The sequence below is a fragment of the Capronia epimyces genome (assembly GCF_000585565.1).
Source record: "Capronia epimyces CBS 606.96 chromosome Unknown aczIQ-supercont1.7, whole genome shotgun sequence".
NCBI lineage: Eukaryota > Fungi > Ascomycota > Eurotiomycetes > Chaetothyriales > Herpotrichiellaceae > Capronia > Capronia epimyces.
In genome coordinates this window covers 922662-946467 of record NW_006912910.1, presented here as the reverse complement: position 1 = coordinate 946467, position 23806 = coordinate 922662, and the positions used below count along the sequence as shown (strand labels likewise).

Here is a 23806-nt window from a genome sequence, read left to right as displayed (position 1 = left end):
ACAACGGCCGAGTGAGGTTTGAAGGTGGTTGAGGGCGGGGAGTGTGGCTGTAATGCCGATCACTAGGCAGGTATGGAAGAACACAGAGACAGGGCATGACACTGTACGGAGTACGAAAGCAGCGCCACCGGCAGTGATCCATGCAGGATTACAGACAAATGAGATTCAATGAGCTCGTCGTGGGGTGGTTGATGCCAGGGATAGTCTGTGACGAACAATCAACTATTGGTGATGAAGTGGCTGCGGAGGGTCGAGGCCAGTGACATTCGGGGATAGTACGGAGTACGGGGGTCTGGGGTTATTGATTTACAGTATCCGTACTATCAGGTACCGATCCGTACTCTGTACGGAGTACATTACAGTAGGTACAATAAGGTACCTAAGTTAGGTACCTACGCATAAGAATACTGTAGGTGTACGGAGTACCGTCAAGTGCCTGCGCTGCTGTGGCTGCGCCTGCGCCTGGCTAGGTGCCTGGTACCTCAACCACCAAGCTATACCACTGATCACCAACTTCTAGAGATGCTAAGGCCTACATAACAATGCTGAACAAGGTGCTCATTCATGTTCCAATCACTCGCTTGTCCATTGAATGCTGTCCAAGCGACTCATATACGCACAAGAACAGCCAGAGCGCTCTGCATGCCTAACGCTTCAAGTACAAGTACACCAGCAACCAACAAGCGTTCGCACGTCTAGACTCTGCTATCCAGATCAGATCTACCGCCAATGCACGCATGAGAGACAGGGTCGAGACAGTCGCCAAGTCAAGTCGTACCTATCCCACACAGGCTATCACATCATGGACATTAACGAGTTTTGAGCATACGCCTAGGTAGTCATGTCAGTCAGGGCCGGTTCTATGTTACAGGCAGGGGCACGTTTCTCACCATAGGTTTGATGTCCGGGTGTGGGACCGCCTCGAACTGGTGGTATTCAAGTTTCAGGTCAGGCCCAAGGTTGATGTACGCTCCCTTGTTCTCCGTCGTGTCGCAGTATTTGGGAGCCGAGAAGACTGAAGTTGTTAGCCCTGTCAATGCCTCCCGGGGAGCAAGCGTTCAACCTACCAGTAATGCATCTCCCATCATGCTCGACTTCATAGCCATCCATCCTCACTTCGTGACTTCTGATCACAGCTTCCAGGCCATTGTTTTCACAAAAGTTCTTCGTCACGTCAGGCCCGAACTGCAACCCAACACCTCGCTTGCTGGGTCCTCTTCCAGCCTGAGGCTGAGGATCTGTCCACAACATCTCCATCATCAATCCAGACTGACCCGGTTGCCGTTGAATATGTCGATCAAGTTTGCGGATGTCATCTAGCGTATATTTGTCGTCGGAGAACAATCCACCGTGGAGAACAAGATATTTCTTGCCAATAAGTGTCGCCAACGGAAGAGCGGAAAACGATTCGGAGAACAACTTGAACATTTTTTCGTTGTACTTGGCCTTGCATTCTCCTTCAAAACCGTACACTCGGTTCATGTCGTCGGTCTCGTGATTCCCCCGATTCAAGAAAAAGTATGACGGCCGCAGCCATTTGTAAGCGTACAACAATAACGCAATCTCGGTCGACCAAGAGCCACGATCCACGAAATCGCCGTTGAAGAGATATGCATGCTTGTCCGTAGGATAGCCGTTGAGTCGGAAAATCTCCAGCAAGTCGAAATATTGCCCGTGTGTGTCTCCGCAGACGGTCAACTTCGTGTCTGAAGCAACCTCCACCTCCACCATGGTAGGCTCATCATAGACAATATCTCTCACCGCCTTGATGATCTGGAACGCATATTTTTTGTGGATCGTCTTGCCGTTCTTGAATCTTTCTATCATGTCGTCGATGAACTCCTGAGTCATTTCGTCCTTTAACCGGGCTCCGTCGTATGACTGGTCCACCTCTATCGAGTCCAAGTCCAGGTCTTTGAAAGCCGAAGGGGCATCCTCCACCTCAATAGCCTTGAGGAACCTGATCTTCTTGACCAGCTTTTCGCATTCGGCAAGTCTGAGCTTCGCTTCCCTATTGCTCGGCTCTTTTCTGACCACAGTCTTGAAATCTCGCAGGGCATCTTGCGGGTTTAGAATGGCGGTGCTAGCGACCGCCCGCCTCCAATACGCCTGAAGGAGAGATATGTCAGAAGGTAGTCTGATCGCGAGATCACTTCCAGCGTACCTTGATGTAGTCTTTATCCAATTCGATGGCCTTGGTGGCGTCTGCGACGGCATAGCCGTAGGCCTCGAGCTTGATGTTCGCCTGAGCTCGATTGCAATAGAACGACGGGTCCGACGGGTTCTTCTCTATCGCCTTGGTATAATAGTCAATGGCAGTCGGCCAGTCATGCTCCTGAAATGCTTTGTTGCCCTTCTGTTTGAGGGCGGTCGCCTCGGCTTTGTCGGTGGCGGAGGCCATGGTTCAGGGAGACTGGATTGCGGCGATCCGACCGGAGATGGGAGAACTAAAACGTGTCAGGGAATGAAAGCTGTGTTATCGTACCATGCCGAGACTGGGCGCGAGTATGGGCGAGATATGCGTAGTCGAGGCTTCACTGCTAGTATCGCTACCTAGTCTTTCGGCTGCCGGAAAGTTCTCGATCATGGAGAGCCACTTTTTGCTTTTGCCTGCGGTTTTTGGCCGGGGCTCGAGATCTTTGCTAGCGGTCGATCACCCGGAAGCTTAATTGGCGCAGTTTGCAAGCAGCAGTTTCTCAGTCAGGACTCAGGACCTTGTCTCTCCCCCACGCTCTTCTCATTCCTGGTCGTCAACCATCAGCCTGTCTCCGCTCTTATTTAGGCCATCTACCACTTTGGTCACCGCTTCCAGGTTGAACTGCTGAGCGCAACTTGACCGCCAATCTCCGGTGTCGATTGTCGAGTGCTATTGCTACATTTTTCACCGTCCCAAATTCGAGCCTTCCCTCACAGCATCAACCCCCATTCGAACCCCATCATGGCCGGCCGCGGGAGTCGCCAACGCGCTTGCATGGTCTGTTCCATCGTGCTGAATGCCAGTGTAAGTGCCTCTATCCTCCTGGGACTGGCGCTGCACTTCCCGGTGTTTGTTGACACAGCATAGGAATTCTACAAGACCGGATGTCCCAACTGCGAAAGTGTCCTCGGCCTTCGAAACTCCCAAGACGCCATCCAGGAATGCACGTCACAAGTGTTCGAAGGTCTGGTGATGCTAGGCGACCCGAAGTCGTCGTGGGTGGCGAAATGGCAACGCTTGTCAGACTACGTGCCTGGAATTTATGCGGTGAAGGTTGTCGGCCAATTACCGCAGGAGATAATAGACACCCTGGAAGACAATGGCATGAAATACATCCCTAGAGACGGCACCTCGATCGAGGATGATGTTGCTGCGTAGCCGCTCAGGTATCATGATCGCAGCACACAAAAGCCTGATTCATGGGGAGTCGGAGTCTTGGGGATTCCTGTTTGAGTGGTGCACACCAGGACAAGTGCAGTTTGGAGTTCTCATGATGTTTATTACGGCTTACGGCTGAAGGCTGGGTTCACACTCGAAACTCGGTTTACAAAATGCGCAAATGGCACGGACTCAGACACGACGGCATTATATTTTGGTCCAGGTCTACGCCATATGTGCTGCAAGAGCTACAAACCTCCGCCCAAACAAGGAAACTCCATCCTAGAGAGCACCGCCTTTTCAAAGAGACTTGGCCAGGTTCTCGAAGCCATCGAGAAGAATATCGGCGTGATGCTTTTGGAAGATCAGCATAGGTCGGAGTCGAACCGCAGAGGGGCCACAGCCACCAATGTTGATCCCGAACGTTTTGGCCTTGAGCAGGAACTCGTCGCGCTTGGGGTTATCAAAGGCAATGTAAGTTCCCTGGCCCTTGCCTCGAAGGTTTTGGAATTGCTCGGGGTATTGCTTGGCCAGTCGCTCAATCTCTCCATAGAGATAGTTACCAACTTTAGCCGTGTGTTCCACCAGGTTCAGTCGCTCGATCTCGTTAATGATGGCTCGGAAGATGATGGCGCGCGCCGGGTCACCCATCCAGGTGTTGAACTGTCGGTATGCCTTATTGGGACGGAGAGCAGGGTTGCCAAAGTAGAAACCAGCAGTCTGAGCCTTCTTGGAGAAGGTGACAATGTCAGGAGGATCTTGCAGGTTCCAGTGGTCATGTGCCCAGAACTTTCCAGTGGCCCCGACACCGGTCTGGACCTCATCCACGATCAGCAGAACGTTGTTACGGCGAGTAATTTCTCGGAGACCACGGAAGAACGCGGGGCTTGCGTGGTTATCACCACCTTCGGATTGAATGGGCTCGATCACGACAGCGGCCACGGGGTTGTGATAGGTCTTGATGAGATGCTCAGCTTCCTCCAAGCATCTCTTCTCCTCAGCGGCGTTCTCCTCGACGTGCTCTTCGAGGGGGTACCGGAGATTGGGGAAGGAGCACTGAGGCCAATCAAAGGCTGGAATGTCCAATTTGTGAATGGGCTTGCTGCGGGTGGTGGACAGGCTGCCAAATAGACGTCCGTGAAAGCCAGACTTGAAGGACATGATGGACAAGTCGGGCGCACCTGGCTTCTGGTTTTTCATGGCGCTAGTCAACTCTTGCTCTGTAAAGTCCACGTCGGGGCCACCACGCTCTTGCTGTTTCTTCCACATGAAAGCAGCCTTGTATGCGGTCTCATTTGCGTCCGAGCCCGCCATGGCAGTGAAGACTTGGTCCAGGCCCTTTGGCGCCACACGCAGAATGCCGGTCTCAAGGATGGAAGCCCAGTCGTGTGAAGGGAAGTTGCCCAATGCGGGTCGGTTGATCAGAGCAGAAATCATTTGATCGGACTTTGCGGCTTCGATAAGGGCGGGATTGTTGTAGCCGACTGGGATCGAAGCGATTTGGGCGTACACGTCGAGGAGTATGTTGCCGTCCGGATCAGAGATATAATTGCCATAGCTCTTCTGGTAGTTTGCCAACATGTTCAAGCTGCGGGTGTCAAACACCTTATTGAGCTCCGCAATGTGCTCCTGGGCCTTGGGGCCTGGAATGGCTGTGACCACCTTTGGCGCAACGGGCTCATCGGCCAAGAATGACGACTCGGTGGACGACGAGCTTGCCAAAGACCGGACGGACGTGTACTTGAAGGAAGACCTCGCAGGAACCGCTCGACCGGTCATTGAGCGCAAGCCGCTCGAAGCTCGAAGGAAAGAAGCCATTTTGGAGGCAGGGCGTCTTCGTCGACAAGGCACTGTAAATTAGGAGGGTTCAAGGCGGGGAAGCCAGGAAATCGGATCTAAGTGTAGCCTGGTGTCCCAAATCAAGCTCGTCGTTGCAGCACCGAAGAGATCAGACAATGCGACCAGCCCTGCACGCACTCTCAGACTTGGAAACCCAACAACAACAAGCTCGAGGAAAACACATTGCTCACCGTGGGTTGGCCAGAGTTTTATTGGAATGGCTCATCGCTCGTTGCGGTGCGGCAAAGGGCGCGAGGAGGAGCGGAGAAGAACGCAAGCAGCGGAAACCAATGTTGACACGAGAGCCTGAGGGTTTTGATTATCACCACATTACGATTACTATTGGCCATGGGCACAGCGGGTATTCACGCTTGACCACATGCTGGCGAACCAGACACCTTCGCGCCCTCCACCGCGTCCACCGCTGGACAATTAGAATGCTTGGGGGTTGTAAAACCTTCCCGATTCTGACAATTCTCCATAGAGGAGGAGAGGAGGCCTCCCGAGCCTACGGACTAGGTCCGCCAACTCTCCCCAACTCTCCTTCCTCTATCGGGGGCGCAGGCTGGCAAGTGACCCCCGAAGCCGGAACCCCTCTCCATTTCCAGGACATGGGTATTTACTGTCCATCAGCATATACTGTGTAGGTGTCGCACACTGGGTAGGAGGGATAGATACATTATATAGCATAGGTAGGCCTTGGGCCAGATACCTACCTACATGTACGGATACATGCCACCTAGCATGCCAGTACATAGGTACCTAGTAGCTAAATGCTCTCGATATCTTGCAGAAAGCGCAGGGTTGCAGATACTGTCTGTCACTCTTGGGTGTCGACTCCTTTGTTTCCTCCTGCGTTTCGGCAAACTTCTTCTAGGATTTTCGTTGGAGTGCAAGGTTGAAAGTTCTCGTGCTTACATCCTTACCTATATGTACCAGCTGGTGCCAGGTACCTTAGGTTTCTCCCCCCGCACCGACGCTGGGCTGGACAGAATACCGAGGCACGTCGAAAACACCAATTAAGTACATCATCCCATCCTGCTCTGCATGACACCATAAATTCCTCACAGCGTCCTTCGACGGTTGCATCGAACGAAATCAGCCCACCTCGTCCCTTCGGTGTTCGCCCTCGAGTCTTTCGAGCAGCCATCAACAGCGTATCCGCACTTGCATTGACTACATCAACACTTGCTTGAATTCCCAGCCGGGCCTTTGCGCGTAAGCATGGACGGACCAAACAACGGCATAGTCCTGTACCATTATTCCTTCTCTCCTTATGCCCGGAGAGTACTATGGTATCTCGCCCTTCGAGGGATAGACTATGCAGAATGCGTGAGTCACTGCAGCGACCTGTCATGCATGGGACTTGGTCCGGCCTGTTACTGATCTCCTCGTGCAGAAACAACCCCCTACCATGCCTCGACCAGACCTCAAAGCCATAGGAGTCAACTATAGGAGAATTCCTATCTTGGCCATTGGGCGAGACATCTACAGTGATAGTCGTATCATTCTTCGCAAGCTCGAAGAACTGTTTCCAGACGAAGCGCTTGGTGCCACCACACCCGAGGGGAAAGCAATCCAAAAGTTCCTCGAGATCTGGACCGTCGAGGCTGGCATTTTTGTGCGGGCATCCCAACTCATCCCTACCAGCATGCCACTCCTCAATGACCCTAAATTCATCAGCGACCGCGAAGAATACTCGGGTCGGTCGTGGAACAAGGATCAAATCGCGGCGAATAGACCCGAGGCCGTGGCGGCCATCAGGAATGGCTTCAAGTTCCTGGAAACAACCCTGCTTGCAGATGGCCGAAACTGGGTGCTCAAAACGGATAAGCCAACCCTAGCAGACATAGAAGGTGAGCATGAAGTACATTACATATCCCCTACAGATTGGCTAATGCAAGACCTCCAGCCATCTGGACGTTTGATTGGTTGAATGGACTCAAAGGAGGCCTGCCGCGGGAGTTGATCTCTGAGAAATCATACCCCAAGGTATTTGCATGGATAGCTAGGTTTAACGATGCCCTTAAGACCGCCAAAGGTCAAGCGCCAAAGCCGGTCACCTTGGACGGAGGCGCTGCTGCACAGCGGATCCTCAAGGCCTCGTTTGCAGAGAAAAATCTGAGCTTCGATCCAGCAGATCCTCTAGGCTTACAGCAAGGTGCGGAAGTGGAGGTGTTTCCGATTGACTCGGGTTCCCGGCATCATGACCGGGGACGGCTCGTTGGTTTGACCGACGATGAAGTGGTGTTGAGCACCCAGGTCAAAGCCACCGAAGTGCGGTTACATTTCCCTCGAACTGGGTTCAGAATCAAGGCCGTCAGCGCCGGAGGAAGCTTCAAGTTGTAAGCCGCCACAGGAGGACAAGCGGCTCTCCAATCGCAACGCAAATGGCACTTCGTGCGACGAATCCTTCACAACTGCTCTGCGCCGGAGCAACATCGCGTGCGTCCATCATACCACATGTTGTACTCGTGCCACCCATTGAAAAAGTCGGAATGTACGCAGCGCGGGTTGCAGTCGCATCTGTTGTGGGTTAGTGACAGGGACCGGTGCCGAGCAACTCGATGCCAGCCTCTTGTCGGCCTCTTTGTCTGTGCTGTGCCACTCTGGCAATGCATCCGGGTCAGGCTTGCTCACGAGGCCTGCTTCACAATCTGGTCGGAAGGATCAAGTGATTTCTGCCGCACCACCATGGAAAGGCACATGGCGGGCTGAAGATCCAGGCCTGACTACCGTAGAGAGAAACAAGCCCGTGGCAAGGAAATTTTCTTCTGTGTGATGGCAGAGGCGATCTTGCTTGATTCTCGTCCGTATCTGCTGGCAATCGGCAAGGAAAGCGCGCAAGGGCATGATGTACAGGCTTCTTTTATGTAGGTACGAAGAGACGGTGAGAGGGTTGGGTTCCCTGGACTGTTTCTCTCCTTGGTCAGAATTGTGCCGACGCACGAAGCGATGCCCAACGCCTCGAGTTGGCATCATTGGAGCCATGGGACCTGAATCAACCCAAGCGGCGTGCGTGATACACTGCCTGTGTGGATAACATGTTGTAGATTCGCGTTGGTGCAGGAGGACGGACGGAACGCCACCTGGCATTGCTGCCCAAAGCAAGTGGGTTGGCCAGTAGCAGCCGGCAGATGGGTTTCCTTGAACCGGCCATGGCCCATGGAATTATTCGGCTGTAATGCGTTGTCGACCATACAAACACGAGCGGCCCGCTGGGCAGCGTTGATTGAGGGAGGACATTCGGATCCGCCACGCTTCCCTGGCGATAGTTCCTGGTCTATGGACGACTCATCTTTGGTGTCTAGATGTAAGTTAGGTTTCTGGATAGTTTCATCTTGGGGCGGATCCTTCTTCATTCGATCATAATCAATATCGCATTGTAGTGTATGGTGCCTTTGGCGGCAAAGAGCTGGTGAGCATAAGGTAGGTATACTAGTGGTGTACGCCGATGAAGGCAGCAGACCCGGAGACGCATCAGGTTGGAAGCCTAGGCAGTAGCGGGAGCTAAGAGGTACCAAAAGTCGAGAGCACACATACATGGTGTGTAGGGATCCCGTACCTTTGCCAGTACCTGGTACACAGATAGGTACCTGGTCTCAAGTCCCTGTTAGGCGCCTGTATCCGTACAGAATGTAACGGGGTCTCACTGACATGCTGCCACGCTGGCAGTCGCTCACCACTACCAGGTCGGGTGGTCGGTCTGCCAGCCTCTCTAGTCCAATAGGTATTGAAAGATGCCTTTTCAGAGACTCATTGCTCCAAGGAGACAATCCACCGCCGTCGAACATCCCCAGTAAACACTACTGTACTGTAACGCCCTCTGCCGGTTATTGCTGGCCCGGTAAAAGTCTGTCCAGGGCGAGCTCGTGGCTGCTGCTTCTTATTCTTCCAGCTGAGCTTCCTTCTTGCCTCACTTCGGCCAGTTGCTATTGTTATTGTCTCACTGTCCCACCCACCTCATCCTGTTCTTGCGTTGTCTGCAGTGCATGCTGGGGCTGCGATCGTCGGTCGTACTGTATCCGTACAGGGTACAGCGTAATCATCCCACGTAACGGCTCGACGGTCCGGGTCCTAGGCTTCCCCAGGGATTGCTAGTTCTTGTGGAATCCCTCCCAGGGTCCGCGTGGCTGCTCGCCGCTCTCTACGCTGGGAGACACGGGAGACGCACAAAATTTCGCCGCGCCGGGGAAAGGGTTTCAATCAGGTATCGACGAAGATCTATACTAGATAGATAAGACTGCTGGTCGGTGGAGTTTTGAGAAGGCTTCTTCAGCGTGGTGCCGCTGGTCCAGTGATTGGTGGCCCTCTCGCTTGAATCCGGTGTGCGGCCCAAGGCCCAGAGCAAAGCGTGCGCAGCCTGCGCCAACAGTCAGATCCCTCCATCTCTCACAGAGCCCTCATCCAACTTTCCACCTTTACTCTTCCGTCAAACAATCATCGCGCCACTCTCCTACCAGGTCAACCCAACCTGGGCCCATTGGATCTCAATTTCTCGGACTTCCTGGACGTTCTAAACCAGTGGATCTGGCACCCCTGAGGATTTTGCCTTCGCTTACAAGGACTCGACCATCTTGACCTTACCCGCTTGTCCTGCGACACTTCTCCTGACGCACTCCCTCTCATTTGTTCGTTCGCTCCTTTTGCTGCCCAACGGATCAAGGACCGAATTTTGCACACGCCCGAGATCATTTAAAGTCTCATTGCCGCCAGGATGTCGTCGCGCTATCCAGATGATCCAGACTACCGCCGCGGTGAGCCTCGTCACACCTCCAGAAGAGAACCTCGCGAGCGTGACCACCGGGAACGTCTTGAACCTACAAGAGAAAGGAGAGTACCAGAAGGCCGTATGGACCGAGATACCCGTATGAGTGATGCCATGGACACCCGAATGGATACCCGTTTGGACACCCGGATTGATCCCCGCTTGGACTCCAGGATGGACGCCCGTATGGCTGAGCAACGGCCCAATACAACCTCTCGTATTGACCCGCGACCTGATCGTGTTGATCCCGAGGTCATCTTGATGCGTGATGCGAATACAGGAGAAATCTACCGGGAAGTGAGGAACGCGCCCGCAAGATCCCCCTTTGCACGCGAGGAGCGTGACTACGACGCCCCGTCCAGAAGTCGGGCCACAATGGAAGTACCTGTCAGCAGGGACCGTGATTCCATAAGGCCCGAGTACACCGAGTACTTTTGCCCAGGGGAAGGTATCGAAAGAGAAGTCATCCAACATGAAATATGCAAATATCTTGGTCAGGACGCCACTTGCCGCCCAGGCCGGAACAATGAAGTATGCTGCACCGGTGGATGCCCATGGTAAGTGTGGTCTGCTAACGTAGCCGCATAGGGACGTCCTGGATTTTGGGTCAAGGCCTATCGCCCGTTTACCACAGTATGACTGGAACCCCTTGGTATTCCCTTTGAATTTGATGCTGATCCGGGATGGGCAGGCAATGGAGCACTCTCTTCGGGAGGAGACTGTCAGATGGCAGCGCGAACGAGAACGGAGGGCCAGGCAGGGCCGTTCGCAAGGTATGGCTCATACCGAGAGGCAATCAAGCAGATCTAAGGATCCTGTAGGTTCCTATGCCGACATGCAAGCCCGACAAGAAAGCCAACGAAGATATCCTGGAGAAATGGAACTTGACGACGAGGACTATGGACGCCCCCTTCCAAGGCATCGTGAACTTGAACCCCGTCCGGTGGCCAGCGGTCGTGTTGCTATTCCCGTTACTTCTGCCTACCCGCCAGACCCTGGCTATCCTGCGCAGTATACCATTTCTTCAGGCCAAGCAATATATCCTCCAGGCCAGTCCAATTATCATGGATCTGATAGGGAGCCTAGGACTTTTCCCGGTGGAAACGCGACACCGCCATCAATCAGCCGAGCCGCGCAGGTGGCTGGAGGCTATGGACAGCCACCCTATCCTACCCGGACAGGACCACCCGTCTCCTCATCAATACTATCTGGTTCCTATGACCCAAGGAGAGACGTGATGGGTCCCCAATTTGCTCCTGGATATACTGAGTCACGTAGGCATGGCAGAGGATGACTATCTTTCGCATGACCTTTATGGACAGTGCCTTTCTGGGATATTGAACTTGTCGTTGGCCAGGGTTTGCCGCAAATCTGGATCAAATGCCATCCATCTCATCGGGGCACATGGCTGTACCTGCCGTCGTGGATGACACGTGCCCTTTGAATGATCGCACTGGACCATTTTCCTACCGTGTATCGGCACAAAGGATTACAACTCAAGCAACTGCAACCGGATTGTTACATCAGCATTTATGAGGCCATGGCTTTTTTGATTCTGGAGAGTACACTGACCCCTGTTGTCCTTGGGGCTGCGAACGTCACTAAGCGATCAAACATCGGAGTTCTAGGCTTCTTACGGCATTGTTCCCTTTTCCAGCTTCTGGCGGGTCTTTCGAATACCACTCAAAACGGGTTTCCTTGCAAGATTGATTGACATCTATGGCAGAACGTCCTACAGTTTGGAGTTATTTGTACCTAGCATTGGGAGGCGTCGCCGAGCTCTTTTTTGAACTGCAAAGCTGTGCCTGTTGGAATGATGAAAGCACTAATGGAACGACATGCTAACCTTTTCTTTTCTGGCTTCCATCCTTTCTTGGGCTCGCTACTTTTCTTATGTACACATCACCTTGTCCCATCCGGCATTGATCTACTTGTTGGGCGTACCGACGGTGTCTTGGCTGGCCGAACATCCACGATTTGTTCTCTCCGGGTCCCATGGCAATCATCCGGCTTCAGAGTCCTGGCTCCGGACTGTTGACAGTGTAGACACGTGACATGTCGAGGTTGCGAGCCGGATCATATATTGGACCAAGCATACCAGTCGTGCCGCTTCTCCGGGCTGAGACAACGAGGGCGATGGCGATGGCGATCTAACTTTGAGGCTCTGCTGTCCACCGAGATCAAACCATCGATACCTTGTCTCCTGTTGCAAGACATCCCCAAAGATCTCGACAGTCCTTGCTCTCCTGGTCTCTCTTCGTTTAGTCTCACCTTTCATGGATGCAACTCCAGGTCTCCCTCACCCTTGATCAACAGCCTCAACCGCTCCCAACTGCTGACTGCGAAAAGGTTGCAATAGATTCCCGGTATGCCCCCTTCCCAATATGGAAAACTGTTTTAATGAATCTATCCCTGCAGTTGATTTGAGAAAGGCGATGACCGAAGTCCCATCTAAACAGGCTCGACCTGAAGTCATTCAAATTCGCCTTACTTGCCCCTGTGTCGCCGTTCGTGATCAAACTGACCTCACTCTTCACTTCACTTAGGGTGCACGCCATTTCTGCCGCACCCAAAGGCAAATGTCAACAATAACAACGCTGGACTTCACTTCTCTGGTTTCGCATATAAATGTGCAACTGACACGTATCTCGCGTCTCATTTTCCCATCTTCTTTCATCAACAGCCCTCTCACCCAGAACACGACGCTTACTTGATAGTGCCTCTGTTCATCGTCACCCGTCGCAACAAGATATCAGCTTGGTCAATATGGCGTCTGCTGCGAAGTCAGATTTCCCGCAATTCCTTGATGGCGACGTCCTCCTCGTTGTGTCAACCACCCAAACCTACAAATTGCACTCTCAGGTGCTCTCGACGCACTCAGTCTTCTTCGCACAGGAGATCGCTGCTAAACCTCCCCCACGTCTCAACGCTCAAGCTCGTCGCGATCGTGCTGCCGCCTACCGCTTTGAATATGTCACTCCGTTCGAGACTGGTGAGATCGGCAAATGGGTGCGCAAGGTATGGAATTGGATCAAATTCAGCCCCCTTGAACAGCCCATTGACAAAGCTTGCGACTAGGATGTGAATGAACATGGCCGCATACCTCGAGCCAGTGCCAGTGCGGCTCTCCTGCCCGACTTCGATAATGGAAAGGTTGCAAACAATACGTACAAGGCTTGGGACTGGCTTTTTGGCATTTTCTACAATCGCGAGCCATCTTTCGTCAATGATGCTTTAGCCAAGGTCATCGCCGACATCTCTGTCCTCATCGAATGCGCCGAATCCGTTGGCTCCATCGACCATGTGCGCGATGTTGTCGACCTTGCTCTCCTTCGGCAGGACATAATGCTCTGGAGCTCAATCTTGGGCAACCCTGTGGCCTGGCTCGAACTCGGCCGTCGCGTGCGTTCGCCAACAATCTTCAGCGAGGCTGCGATTCACTTGATCGGTCAATGGGGCACGTTGCCAGAAGACGACAAACTAAATATCCCCGATGACCTTCGTGATTTCCTTGAGCATAAGGCCAATGAGCTCGATCTGGCCAAGGAAGCCATCGAACTGCGCATTCTCGGCCACTACCCACAGTTCATGTTGCGGACTGCTGCCGACAAACCCGGTCGCCCGTCCTACTCCTCAGATATCTACATGTGGATGGCCGTCTGCTTCTTCCGTCAATGGTTTGCTCAGAGCATCTCGGACGACCGCACTCGTCGTGCCCCTGACGGCGGTCTGAACTTTTATACTGCGCTGTACGAAGGCGGCCAGGCTTACTTGACACACCTCGATTTCCAAGAGTTTCACCGCTACTTTCCCATGAGCATCAAGGCCTGCCATGTCCTCGAGGCCAACATGGGCGTCTTGAAGGAAGATGTCAAGAATTTCGTGAGTGATCTCATGGTCGAGTGCACCCATCTCAAGCGGGACGATTACCCTGCAATCACATGGTTGACTTGTGCCAAGATCGACAAGGATGACCTGCCATGGCACATTCCGACTCCTAAGGGAAAAGACGACCAGTTGCAGACCTTGTACAACCAACTCGACGACGAGAACAACACCTTGGCCGAGCAGGCTAGGCAGAAACAGAAGAAGGCTGGCGCCGTCGCTGCTGCTACTAGCCCTCCAGTTGCACGTACTACTCCAGCTGCACGTACCCCAGCCCGACCACGAAAGCGTGCTAGGATCATTGAAGATGATGGTGATGACGACGACGATTTTGATGATGTCGATGATGGGTCCGGCATGTTCATCCCCGAGCGTCGTGACGACGTCATGGCCGATGACGACGACGAGGAGGAGTAGATCATCAGATGATCATGGGCAGTGGCATGACATCCTCGGGAGCTCGTCGTTGAGCCATGATAGCAAATGTCCGTGGGACACCGTCCCGCTTCTTTTCCGATCATACCTTTGGACGGGCTGATATCAGAGAAGGCCCTCAGAATGATATCTTCAGCTTTGTGGCGCTTTGTTTGAGTTGGGATCATGGCGAAAACGCATTCTCCGGCTGGCTAGAAGTGTGAATGGCAATTGGGGGGAATGGTTACTCTGTGTTTCTCGCGAAAGTGCAACAGTGCAAAAAGGAACAGCCTTGGCAGTTGGCCCAAATGCTTCCGTTGAGCTTGAGACATTTGGTTTTTGCCTGGTTTGTTGGGACCAGGAAATTCATAGGCTATGTACAAAATTGCATTGCATACAAACATCGAAGCTCCTTCTCTGCCCGGTCCTAACACATGTAGGTCCCGCATTGCCGTCCTCATGCACGAGGGCCCCTGTTCATCTTGAGGGGATATTTGGAATTCACTGTGCTTGTTGGGGCTGTCGTATCTATTCGGGATCGTCAAAGCCCTCTGGAATCTTCCTGGAACCTTTGGGCACTAGATGGACAAGACGTATTAGCTAGATGATTATGCATAGTGTCGAAGCTGTAGCATGTGTGCCATTTGAAGGCGATCCACCATGTTACGCAATTGCACACATGGAGAGCATATCTGCTTTGCCAAATGGCCGTGCGGATGGTTGTACTTCTGGGTTTCCGAAAGGGCAGCTCTGCTCGAACCTTCCACAACGCCCAAAAGACAGGAGGATGGATAAACTCACCAGGATAGGTCAACGGGAGCCTCGGGGGGTCTACATCGCCGAAGTACCTCCTCAAGGGCGGGATGAACGCAAATGACGCCGGGCCTAGTCCTCCGATAATAACGCTCCAGAAGATCGCTGGCTTCTCGTGTGCCGCCCACCGCAGGTACCGTATCGGCGAGCCCCAGAACTTCTGGGGGACGCCCGACATTGTGATTGTGTGAATCTTTCTCGGAATAGAGCGTGGAAGTAGTGATATGGAGGCTGGACGCGGAATCGAGCTGTCAGCAAGGAGGGATTACCCAGGTCGCTCGCTGGTCGTCGAGAGAAGTTATGGTCGTGCGGGTGATGCTTGCGGAGTAGAGCTGGGCTGTCTCCGGTGCGTGCGGTGGGCTTCTTTTCAGGTTCAGGCGCGCGGGCAATCGGCGAGGGAGGGTTCGGCCCGCTCGTAAAGGTAGATATGTCTTGTCGTTCACCACCCTCGCTCTCAGTTCGATAGAGGGACTCGCTCTGCATTCAAGTTGGGCGGTCGGAAGCTTGAGATCCCAGAGTACTCCGTACAACAATCTGGGCTTGGCATTACGGCACCGTATATATTGGCTAAGTGCAAGGCTGTGTGGTGTGAGCAGTGGGCATAGCTCAGACAATAGCGCAGTCTGGCATTGCGAGAGGCGTCAAGAGAGGTGACGGAGTTCCGAATCTCACCACTCACTACTCACTGGACTCCTCCGCGTGATCTGAATACTGCAATGGAGGCGGTTGTCCACAGAGTTGCTCAGGGTGCCATTGGCGCATTCAATGCCTGCCATACTAGTACTACGGCGGAGCACCCCATTCGTTTCTTGGCTGATATTCACGCAGCCGAGCCGCGTATAGACTGACCACGTCTCCTCTGCGGAGTACGATTGAAAGACTGGTAGAATTGCGCCGCATGACCTCAATGAGCGTGCACTTGTAAACACGGACAGCGGTTTGGTTGTCAGTGTGTTCCAAGATGCGCCTCTTCTCATCTTTATGTCTTCTGTTACTGGCATGCTTGGGGCTGGTGTCGTGCAGAAGCGCAGTTGGGAATAGAGTGCTCGTCATCTTGGAGGATGAATCGCAGAAGAGCCTGTACTCCAAGTTCTGGGCTGACTTGAAAGGTATGACTGCAGAGACCTTCTCTTGACTAAAACTGACACTCGATCGTCCAGCCCGGGAGTTTGAAGTGTCCTTCGAATCGCCTCGAAACGAGCTGTTGTCGCTGTTCAGGCATGGCCAGTTGGCCTACGAACATTTACTGCTGACACCGCCGAAATCCAAGGGTTGGTACCGTCGTTGCGGCTTCTGGGCGCAAGTACTGACTTTGACTAGGTTACGGACCATCATTGACGCCCAAGATCCTCCTTGACTATGTCAACGCAGGCGGAAATGTCCTGCTCGGCCTCTCCTCCGAGTCGGGCACTCCCGCTGCCATATCCTCCCTTCTCCTCGAGTTTGACATCTCATTATCTCCCGACAAACATTCCGTTGTCGTCGACCATTTCAACCATGACGCCATCTCTGCGGCCGACAAGCACGATGTTCTGCTGGTCGAGCGTCCGCCACAGTTGCGGCCAGACGTGGTCAACTTCTTTGGTGGTGATGGCATCTTGGCCATACCGAAAGCTGTGGGACAGACACTTGGGCCGGCTAGTCCTTTGATCGCCCCAATTCTCAAGGCGCCCAAAACGGCATACGCGTACAACCCCAAGGAGGATGCGGAGAGCGTCGAGGATCCATTCGCGACCGGATCGCAGCTGGACCTCATATCGGCATTGCAGGCTCGCAATTCCGCCCGATTTACTGTCCTCGGGTCACTGGAAATGTTGCAGGACAAATGGTTCGACGCCTCTGTCAAATTGCCGGGCGGGAAGACCAGCAAGACGGTCAATCAGGAATTCGCAAAACAGTTGACGGAATGGACGTTCCAAGAGGTTGGTGTGCTTAAGGTCTTTTCGGTGCAGCACTACGAAATCACTACGTCGAGCAAACCTGCCGAGAACACAACTCAGATTGGGGAGTATAACCCTGCTATGTATCGGATCAAAAACGATGTGGTACGTCTATTCTTTACCTACCTCTACGCTGACAGTTGCATCTGTACTGACAAGCTGCAAGAACTTCTCCCTCGAGATAGGCCAGTACGATCGGACGCATTACGTGCCATTTGTTGTTCCCGACACAGACGCCCTACAGCTCGAATTCACCATGCTCTCTCCCTTCCACCGCCTGCCGCTCATCCCATCCTCCACCACCAGCAACAGCACCATCTACAGCGCGACCTTCACCACGCCAGACCAGCACGGCATCTTCGCATTCAAAGTCAACTACAAACGACCCTTCTTAACCCCCATCGAGGAGAGACATGAAGTCACTGTCCGGCATTTTGCGCATGACGAGTGGCCCCGCTCGTGGGCAATCACCGGCGCCTGGCCCTGGCTGGCTGGATTGTGGAGTGTCATTGCTGGATTTTTGTTCTTTGTCATCTTGTGGCTGTACTGTGAGCCGCCGAAGGAGGAGGCTGCGCGCCGGCGAAAGCTGAGTGTAAGTGTGTCCAAATAAAAGAAAAGTCTCCGGCAATTAGTCCACCTTTCGTGGCAATGTGCATTGGGAAGCGGCGGAAAGTGTATAATTCGATGGGATCGCCGAACCGGACGATTGAAACGAGGAATAGAAAAAGTTTCGCTCAGTCTTCCTTAGTGAAAGTTGCTAGAGATTCTAGTTGGTCTATCTTGTTGTGCCCGAGCATATTTGCCTTCGGGATACTGTACAATGTTGCTACAGAGTGATGGTATCGATACAACGCTCTTCATCCAGAGGCAGAGGCTGTCCTGCCTACCAAACCCCCTCAACATTCGCCCAAGCACCTCGCCTCTAGAGCGGCCACATGCCACACTGCAGTGTGTACGTTCTGGACAAGCCGCGCTCTACGCCGAGAGCTCGCCATCTGCACTATAGCAGTCAGCGGTCTTGACAATGATTTGCAAGACCGTGAGTTGTCTCCATGGTGTGCTGATAAAGGATGTGTTGACGCTCTGGTATTGGCTCTAGGGTGGTCACACAGCCTTGAGCATGTGCCCATGTCCATCTGGAGGTGGAGGCGGTGACCAGGTCTCCCTTAAATCGTGCTCGGCCAACGATTGTATCGTAACCGTACGCTCCTGCCTGGACGTCCAGGCCGAGCCGGATTCGGGCCTCCAACACCTGAGTGGAATACCGGATCTAGCGGGCTTCGAGTCCCAGAGAGGTAGGTGTCAGGGAGCGCGCGGTAGTAGCATGGCTTTAAAGGTCTTCCAAGGAAGAACAGAGCTTGACCGATGCCCACAGTGATCTGAGGTAGCAAGATTTTCTTTTACTTGGCTCCCAAGCCTCAACCCTTGGATTTTGATTTCCACCTCGGATCATAGAACCTCTTGTTCTGCTCTCTCGGATCATAGACCTCTTGTTTTGCTCTCGTCGAACCCGAGCCCCTGGACCTCACCCCTCTGCTCCTTCTTCATGCCGTCCACAACATCGAACGCCGGTTTGCCGCCATATAGCTGAGCGGGCTTCTTTCCTGAGCCTTCGAGCTCGACGCTCGTCGAGATGGGCGCGTTGCCGCGAAACCGTTTCCTCATGTCGACCATTCCGCGCTTGCAGTCGCGGAACCCGCGTTTCAACTGCTGGCATTGTTCCGGAAGCGTCTCGAGCAGTGGAGGGGAAAGGCACTCGAGCGGCGTGTGGCGGTCGACCATTATACAGTCCGAGTTTTGCAGGCACGCTGCAAGGGCCGCACCTACCATACGGAAGATGTCAGTCTTTGACCTTAGACCCCGGGCCAAATGGTGGACTGGACTTGAGCGGGGCCAAGATACGTACGGATGTCCTTGCATGAAGACGGCATTTTCTCCGAAACTGTCTCGAGGCGAGTCTCAGAAAGACAGGCCTGGCGGCGTTGGGCAGATTGGGCAGCGGGGACCTGGAGAGGGAAAGACAGACACAAGCTGAGCGTTTGTGATGGTGCTTGAAGAGACAAGGACAAGAGAGACACGGAGCATGAGCAATATACCGGTCAAGTAGAAGAGCGCTCGTGGGTTCTACGCAGTATGGAGTAACTCTGTATTTGGTCGTGTGGAGTGATCTCGGGTGAGTTTCCCTCGTGCAGTATGATCCGCAGCCTTGTGCAGCCTCGCCAGCAACATGAACAATCTACCGAGTATGTACCATCCACCCGTCCAGAGTGCGAAGCGAAATGGTGACGAGTATGGCAGCGTTTGCCCCTGGCTGGCCGCAACTAGACAGGGCAATAATTACACATATCACAGTATCAACCTGCTTGTTCGTCCTTGATACAAAGTCCAAGGTAGACAAATCATGTACCATCCTGTGCTCGGAGCTATGCTGTTGCTGCGGCTGTGCAGGCTTCATGTTTATGTACTATGCCAGGCTGAACATGTCAGGTCGTCCAAGGCGGCCCCCTCAATGCTCCTGTAAAACACAAAACTCCAAGTTGACCGAACCGACTTCACCCCCTACCTATATACACAACCCGGCCATGTAACGCCCTGAACCAAGTCAGTCCGTTCTTCGTTCTTCACAGGCAAGCAGACCCTGGGTCCAGGGCCAAACCCCCATCATTGTTCCGTCATTTGCACATCACTCTCCAGTCCTGATTTCCACAACATGCACCGACCATGGTGCTTGCTCAGGAGAAGTTCTGACTGAAAAAGGGCATCACTTTCTCCAGGTAGCGCTTGACCTCGGCGGCTTCTCGCTCCATCTTGGCTCGCTGCCCCCTCAAGCTCTCCAAGTCGACCTGCAACTCTCTATGTTTGGCCTGCATGCTTTCGTGTCGTCCGGATAGAGCGTTATTCTCCTCGCGTAGCCCTAGTTTCTCTCTCTCGAACTGTTCGACATCCGACATGAGTGCCGCCAGCTCAGCTTCTTTGCGCCGGAGCTGCTCTTCATGTTTCGCAGATGCCTTTGACATCGAGGTGACCTGGTTGCGAAGCTCCTCATTCTGCCCCTGTACCTCGCGTAGCAGTTTCTTGGTGGTAGTGAGCTCGGTACTGGCCATTTCCAACTTGCTTTCCGCAGCCTGGTCCACCTTCGAGAGAGTGTCTTGGAGAGCCTGCAATTTTCCGTCTTTCCCGCTGAGCTCACTCCGGAGTGCTCGGATCTGGCTTTCAAAGTCCTCGATCCGACGCCTATTCTCTTCTGCGCGAACTGACTCGACTTTCTGCAGCTTCTGTTCCAGATCCTCCGTCATCCGGTCTTTCTGCGACAACTGACTTCTCAAAGACCGAATCTCTTGTTCCAGGCTGGCAGTCCGGTTGTCCCTGTCCTTTTCAGCTTGCTGCAGACTCGCCTCGACTTCAGCAATCTTCCGGTCCTTAGCACCCAGCTGGCTTTTCAGAGCTTGCAGCTCGTGACTGATGTTCTCCAACCGGTTGTCATTCTGTGAGTGGGTTCTTTCCACATTTTCCAGCTCGTCTTCCAGCTTGTCCAGTTGTCGTTGCAGTTCTTTCTTCTCCGCCTCCAGTCGAGTTATGATCTGCCCAGCCTGAAGGACTTGCTCTCTTCTAGTGACCAGTTCTTCTTCAGTCTTTTTCTTGGAGTTCATAGCTTCATCCAATTGATCCTCAAGAGCCTCCTGCTCGGCCAAGGCCTCCGACAACTTTTCGGTGAGCTCGCTTTCACGATACTGTAATCTCTTAAAAATTTCCTCTTTGTCGAGAGCCAACGCTCGTTCGGCCTCGAGTGTCTGCTGGATTCTCTGAACCTCAATTTCCGCACGTCTACGCTCGTCCTCCAATCGGTGTTTCTCGGCCGCCTCTTGTCTCATCTTGGTGTGCAACTGTTCAATCTTGTCGTCTCTCTTCTTGACCTCACTTGCAGTTCTGGTCGCTCCAAGCAGAGGCTTCATCCGCACGAACAAACGCCACCATGGGTTGGCTTGCAGGTCGAGGTACACATTAAGATTGCGCTGGATGACTCTGGTAGCTTCCGCGCGATATAGCTGCTTGAAGGCCACGCGACGCTGCATGAAGCCACGAGCGATAGATTGGAATCTTGACATGATGTCCCGAATGAGACTGTCGCGTTGCTCCTCCAGATCGGCAAGCACCCCAGCCCGGAAGAACACCTTGGTCAAGCCGACGCGATAGTTTGACGGATCCATCTTCAAGCAGTTCAGCATGATGGTTGCGGCTTCTTGGCCACCGAGATAGCCTCTAGGCATGTTCTCGCATAGAACTTCGTATCGTGATCTGAATTCTGCAAATGTCAATCGATTGGGAAAGCCAGTACGTGCGATCCTAATGCCCTCCAGGACACCGTTGCATCGCAGCTGATCGAGCACCAATGGGGCATTGAACTGTTTCGGCTTCTTCTTGTGGTTAGGGAGAATGCAGCGAACGAAATGCGGTTGCGTTGAGTGTAGCTGCCGCATTAAACAGCTCAATTGTTCCTTGTGTCTTTGAGCGACAGTTCGGAAGAGCCCTTTCTTGACGCGACTTCGAGGGCTGTATGGCTCATCAACCTCATCTACACAATCCCCGAAAAGGGTGGCGATGTGTTCGTCTTTGGAGCCCGACAGCAGTCGGGTGAGGTTGTCGTTCAGGGGGTCTTTGTTCTTCTCCAGCCAACCCTCCGTGGAATATTCGACCTCTGCCGCATAGTGCGTCAAGATGAATCCTTGCCGAGTGCGAGCTGGTGCATACTTAGGGGTCTTCTTCTCCCACAACGAATGTAGTTTGTCTGTAAATGATTTGTCTGTAGCCTTGGGCATCACCGAGTCCTCGTCCAGGCAGGAAAATATTCCGATAGGATTGGGAAGCTCGATGAGATCGATGGTTGGCTGAAGGTCCTTCCCAAAATCGATGAATTGCCATTCAATTTGTTCTCGGGCATATTCCTCTTGTTCCAAGACAAACATGTAGTGGTTGAAGAACTGCTGCAATTTTTCGTTGGTATAGTTGATGCAGAGCTGCTCAAAGCTATTGGTTTCGAAGATTTCGAATCCAGCAATATCGAGCACTCCGATAAAGTGGCTGTCATCGCTGCTGACGCCGCCTCGGTCGAGTTGAGTGTTGATTTTGGATACCAGGTCCCCGAAGCCGCGTTCATAGACCCCTTTGGCCAGGGCGTCCAGCGCTAGGCGTACCTGGTCGGGGGTTTGCACTTTCTCAACCCATTCCCGCCCAGCCTTGACCTTGGGATGCAACAGGCCTTTGATGAAAGGCTCTGTCTGCACGCCCATCAGCCGACAAGCCTTGTCCACAGATGCTCGGGCTTCGGGAGTCAGTGTAGCCTGGTCCGCTCCTCTGCTTTCTTGTCGGACGGAGACATTTCCAAGATGCAGGACTGCAGCGATTGTCTTGAAGACCGCCATCTGTTCCTTTTCCGAGAAATTCATGATATGAAATGCTTCGATCAACGTGTTCCACTCGTCACGGTCGGAAACACCGCCGATCGTGTCATTTCCAGCTCTCGTGTAGGCAAAATCCTCAACATCCATGCCGGAGATGAGCAGGGCATCTCTCATTCGCTGATCGGCTCCAGCGAGAAGTTGATAGAAAATATGGTAACTTCGTTCTTGTGGGCTGACTTTGACGACTCTGGATTTCTCCAGGAGGTACCAATCGATGAATGCGCCTGCGATCTGGCCAGATCGTGTGAATTGGATTCGAATGAATTTGCCGAATCTTGACGAATTGTTATTCCGCACGGTCTGAGCATTACCGAACGATTCCAGGATCGGATTCGCCCGAAGAATCTGTTGTGACAGGTTCGAGAGTTGTTTACCAGGTGTCCTGCCCGTCAATGGCGTGTCGAAGTCGGAGGTCGCAACGGCTGCGAGATATTGGATAACCTTCTTTGTGTTCTCGGTTTTGCCTGCACCAGATTCTCCGGTCACTAGGATACTCTGGTTTTCCCCCTCCTCGACCAAGCGACGAAATGCCGCATCTGAAACAGCAAATATATGAGGACGAGTGTCCTCTCGAGTCTGGCCTTTGTACATTCTGACATAGTCATTTCCGTAGATAGGCAATGGGCAGTAAGGATTCACTGTAACCAAAAACAACCCCGAGTAGGTGTAGATGAGATCAGCTTGGTAGCGAGTGTGAAGATTGTGAATGACAGAAGCCTCGTTCAGGTGGGTGAGCTCTGCCATATCATCGGCCTTGTCGAATTTGGCGGGGTTGACCTTATCCACCTCCTCGATGTCGACCTCGACTTGAGCACCAGACTCAAACTGTACAAGCACCTTGTCTCCCGGAAGGTCTTGGGTGATCCATCCTCGCACAAAAGCCTTTTCTGGATCTTTGACCCATACATATCGCCGGCCCGAAAAGTCATTTTCACCCTCAATGGCAGAGATCCTGTCATCGCTTTTCCGTAGTTCTTCAGATTTGATGAATTTCGGTGCAAAGGTACTTGACGTGCTTGCCTGTCGCTGCAGGGAATGCGTGCGAACGTGTGATGGGATGGAGGTCAGCGACGAAGGGGAGTAGGATTGTTGGCGGTCCTGTCGCGACGCTTGATGAGCGGTGGGTGAGGCAAACAACAGTGATTTCGAAAAGCTAGTCGATGACATCGGCGATGCCGCAATAGACATGTTGGAGTTGTATGATGTGTTGAATGTGTGATGTCGTTGAGAAGGACCGTTAAACGGCGAGGTATCTGGACTGCGTTCATGGAGCAGCATGTCGCCGCGACGATGATGGTTTCTGTATCATACGATAGATACTGTCAAAACATGA

General features: G+C 53.1%; 10 protein-coding genes across 10 annotated transcripts; 5 read left to right on the top strand and 5 right to left on the bottom strand.

Moving 5' to 3' along the window:
- Positions 1 to 860: 860 nt before the first annotated feature.
- A1O3_08145 (protein phosphatase 5) lies at positions 861 to 2401 on the bottom strand (the record flags this gene model as incomplete). The annotated part of the gene is made up of 3 exons (XM_007738244.1): positions 861 to 1015; positions 1068 to 2109; positions 2165 to 2401. The coding sequence occupies 3 exons, from the start codon at positions 2399 to 2401 to the stop codon at positions 861 to 863; spliced, it is 1434 nt and encodes a 477-aa protein (XP_007736434.1).
- A 537-nt stretch (positions 2402 to 2938) lies between these two features.
- A1O3_08144 (uncharacterized protein) lies at positions 2939 to 3355 on the top strand (the record flags this gene model as incomplete). The annotated part of the gene is made up of 2 exons (XM_007738243.1): positions 2939 to 3001; positions 3065 to 3355. The coding sequence occupies 2 exons, from the start codon at positions 2939 to 2941 to the stop codon at positions 3353 to 3355; spliced, it is 354 nt and encodes a 117-aa protein (XP_007736433.1).
- A 300-nt stretch (positions 3356 to 3655) lies between these two features.
- On the bottom strand, positions 3656 to 5173 carry A1O3_08143 (4-aminobutyrate aminotransferase; the record flags this gene model as incomplete). The annotated part of the gene is made up of 1 exon (XM_007738242.1): positions 3656 to 5173. The coding sequence occupies one exon, from the start codon at positions 5171 to 5173 to the stop codon at positions 3656 to 3658; it is 1518 nt and encodes a 505-aa protein (XP_007736432.1).
- Positions 5174 to 6418: 1245 nt separating this feature from the next.
- On the top strand, positions 6419 to 7543 carry A1O3_08142 (uncharacterized protein; the record flags this gene model as incomplete). Its single annotated transcript, XM_007738241.1, has 3 exons — positions 6419 to 6526; positions 6594 to 7050; positions 7107 to 7543. The coding sequence occupies 3 exons, from the start codon at positions 6419 to 6421 to the stop codon at positions 7541 to 7543; spliced, it is 1002 nt and encodes a 333-aa protein (XP_007736431.1).
- Positions 7544 to 9911: 2368 nt separating this feature from the next.
- On the top strand, positions 9912 to 11200 carry A1O3_08141 (uncharacterized protein; the record flags this gene model as incomplete). Its single annotated transcript, XM_007738240.1, has 3 exons — positions 9912 to 10519; positions 10654 to 10735; positions 10784 to 11200. The coding sequence occupies 3 exons, from the start codon at positions 9912 to 9914 to the stop codon at positions 11198 to 11200; spliced, it is 1107 nt and encodes a 368-aa protein (XP_007736430.1).
- Positions 11201 to 12728: 1528 nt separating this feature from the next.
- A1O3_08140 (uncharacterized protein) lies at positions 12729 to 14264 on the top strand (the record flags this gene model as incomplete). The annotated part of the gene is made up of 2 exons (XM_007738239.1): positions 12729 to 12980; positions 13041 to 14264. 2 exons carry the CDS (start codon positions 12729 to 12731, stop codon positions 14262 to 14264), a joined length of 1476 nt encoding a protein of 491 aa, XP_007736429.1.
- A 525-nt stretch (positions 14265 to 14789) lies between these two features.
- Positions 14790 to 15252, bottom strand: A1O3_08139 (NADH dehydrogenase; the record flags this gene model as incomplete). The annotated part of the gene is made up of 2 exons (XM_007738238.1): positions 14790 to 14839; positions 15063 to 15252. 2 exons carry the CDS (start codon positions 15250 to 15252, stop codon positions 14790 to 14792), a joined length of 240 nt encoding a protein of 79 aa, XP_007736428.1.
- Positions 15253 to 16035: 783 nt separating this feature from the next.
- A1O3_08138 (oligosaccharyl transferase complex subunit OST4) lies at positions 16036 to 17624 on the top strand (the record flags this gene model as incomplete). Its single annotated transcript, XM_007738237.1, has 4 exons — positions 16036 to 16183; positions 16235 to 16345; positions 16395 to 17119; positions 17181 to 17624. 4 exons carry the CDS (start codon positions 16036 to 16038, stop codon positions 17622 to 17624), a joined length of 1428 nt encoding a protein of 475 aa, XP_007736427.1.
- Positions 17625 to 18493: 869 nt separating this feature from the next.
- A1O3_08137 (uncharacterized protein) lies at positions 18494 to 18796 on the bottom strand (the record flags this gene model as incomplete). The annotated part of the gene is made up of 1 exon (XM_007738236.1): positions 18494 to 18796. The coding sequence occupies one exon, from the start codon at positions 18794 to 18796 to the stop codon at positions 18494 to 18496; it is 303 nt and encodes a 100-aa protein (XP_007736426.1).
- A 950-nt stretch (positions 18797 to 19746) lies between these two features.
- Positions 19747 to 23661, bottom strand: A1O3_08136 (myosin heavy chain; the record flags this gene model as incomplete). The annotated part of the gene is made up of 1 exon (XM_007738235.1): positions 19747 to 23661. The coding sequence occupies one exon, from the start codon at positions 23659 to 23661 to the stop codon at positions 19747 to 19749; it is 3915 nt and encodes a 1304-aa protein (XP_007736425.1).
- Positions 23662 to 23806: the final 145 nt, after the last annotated feature.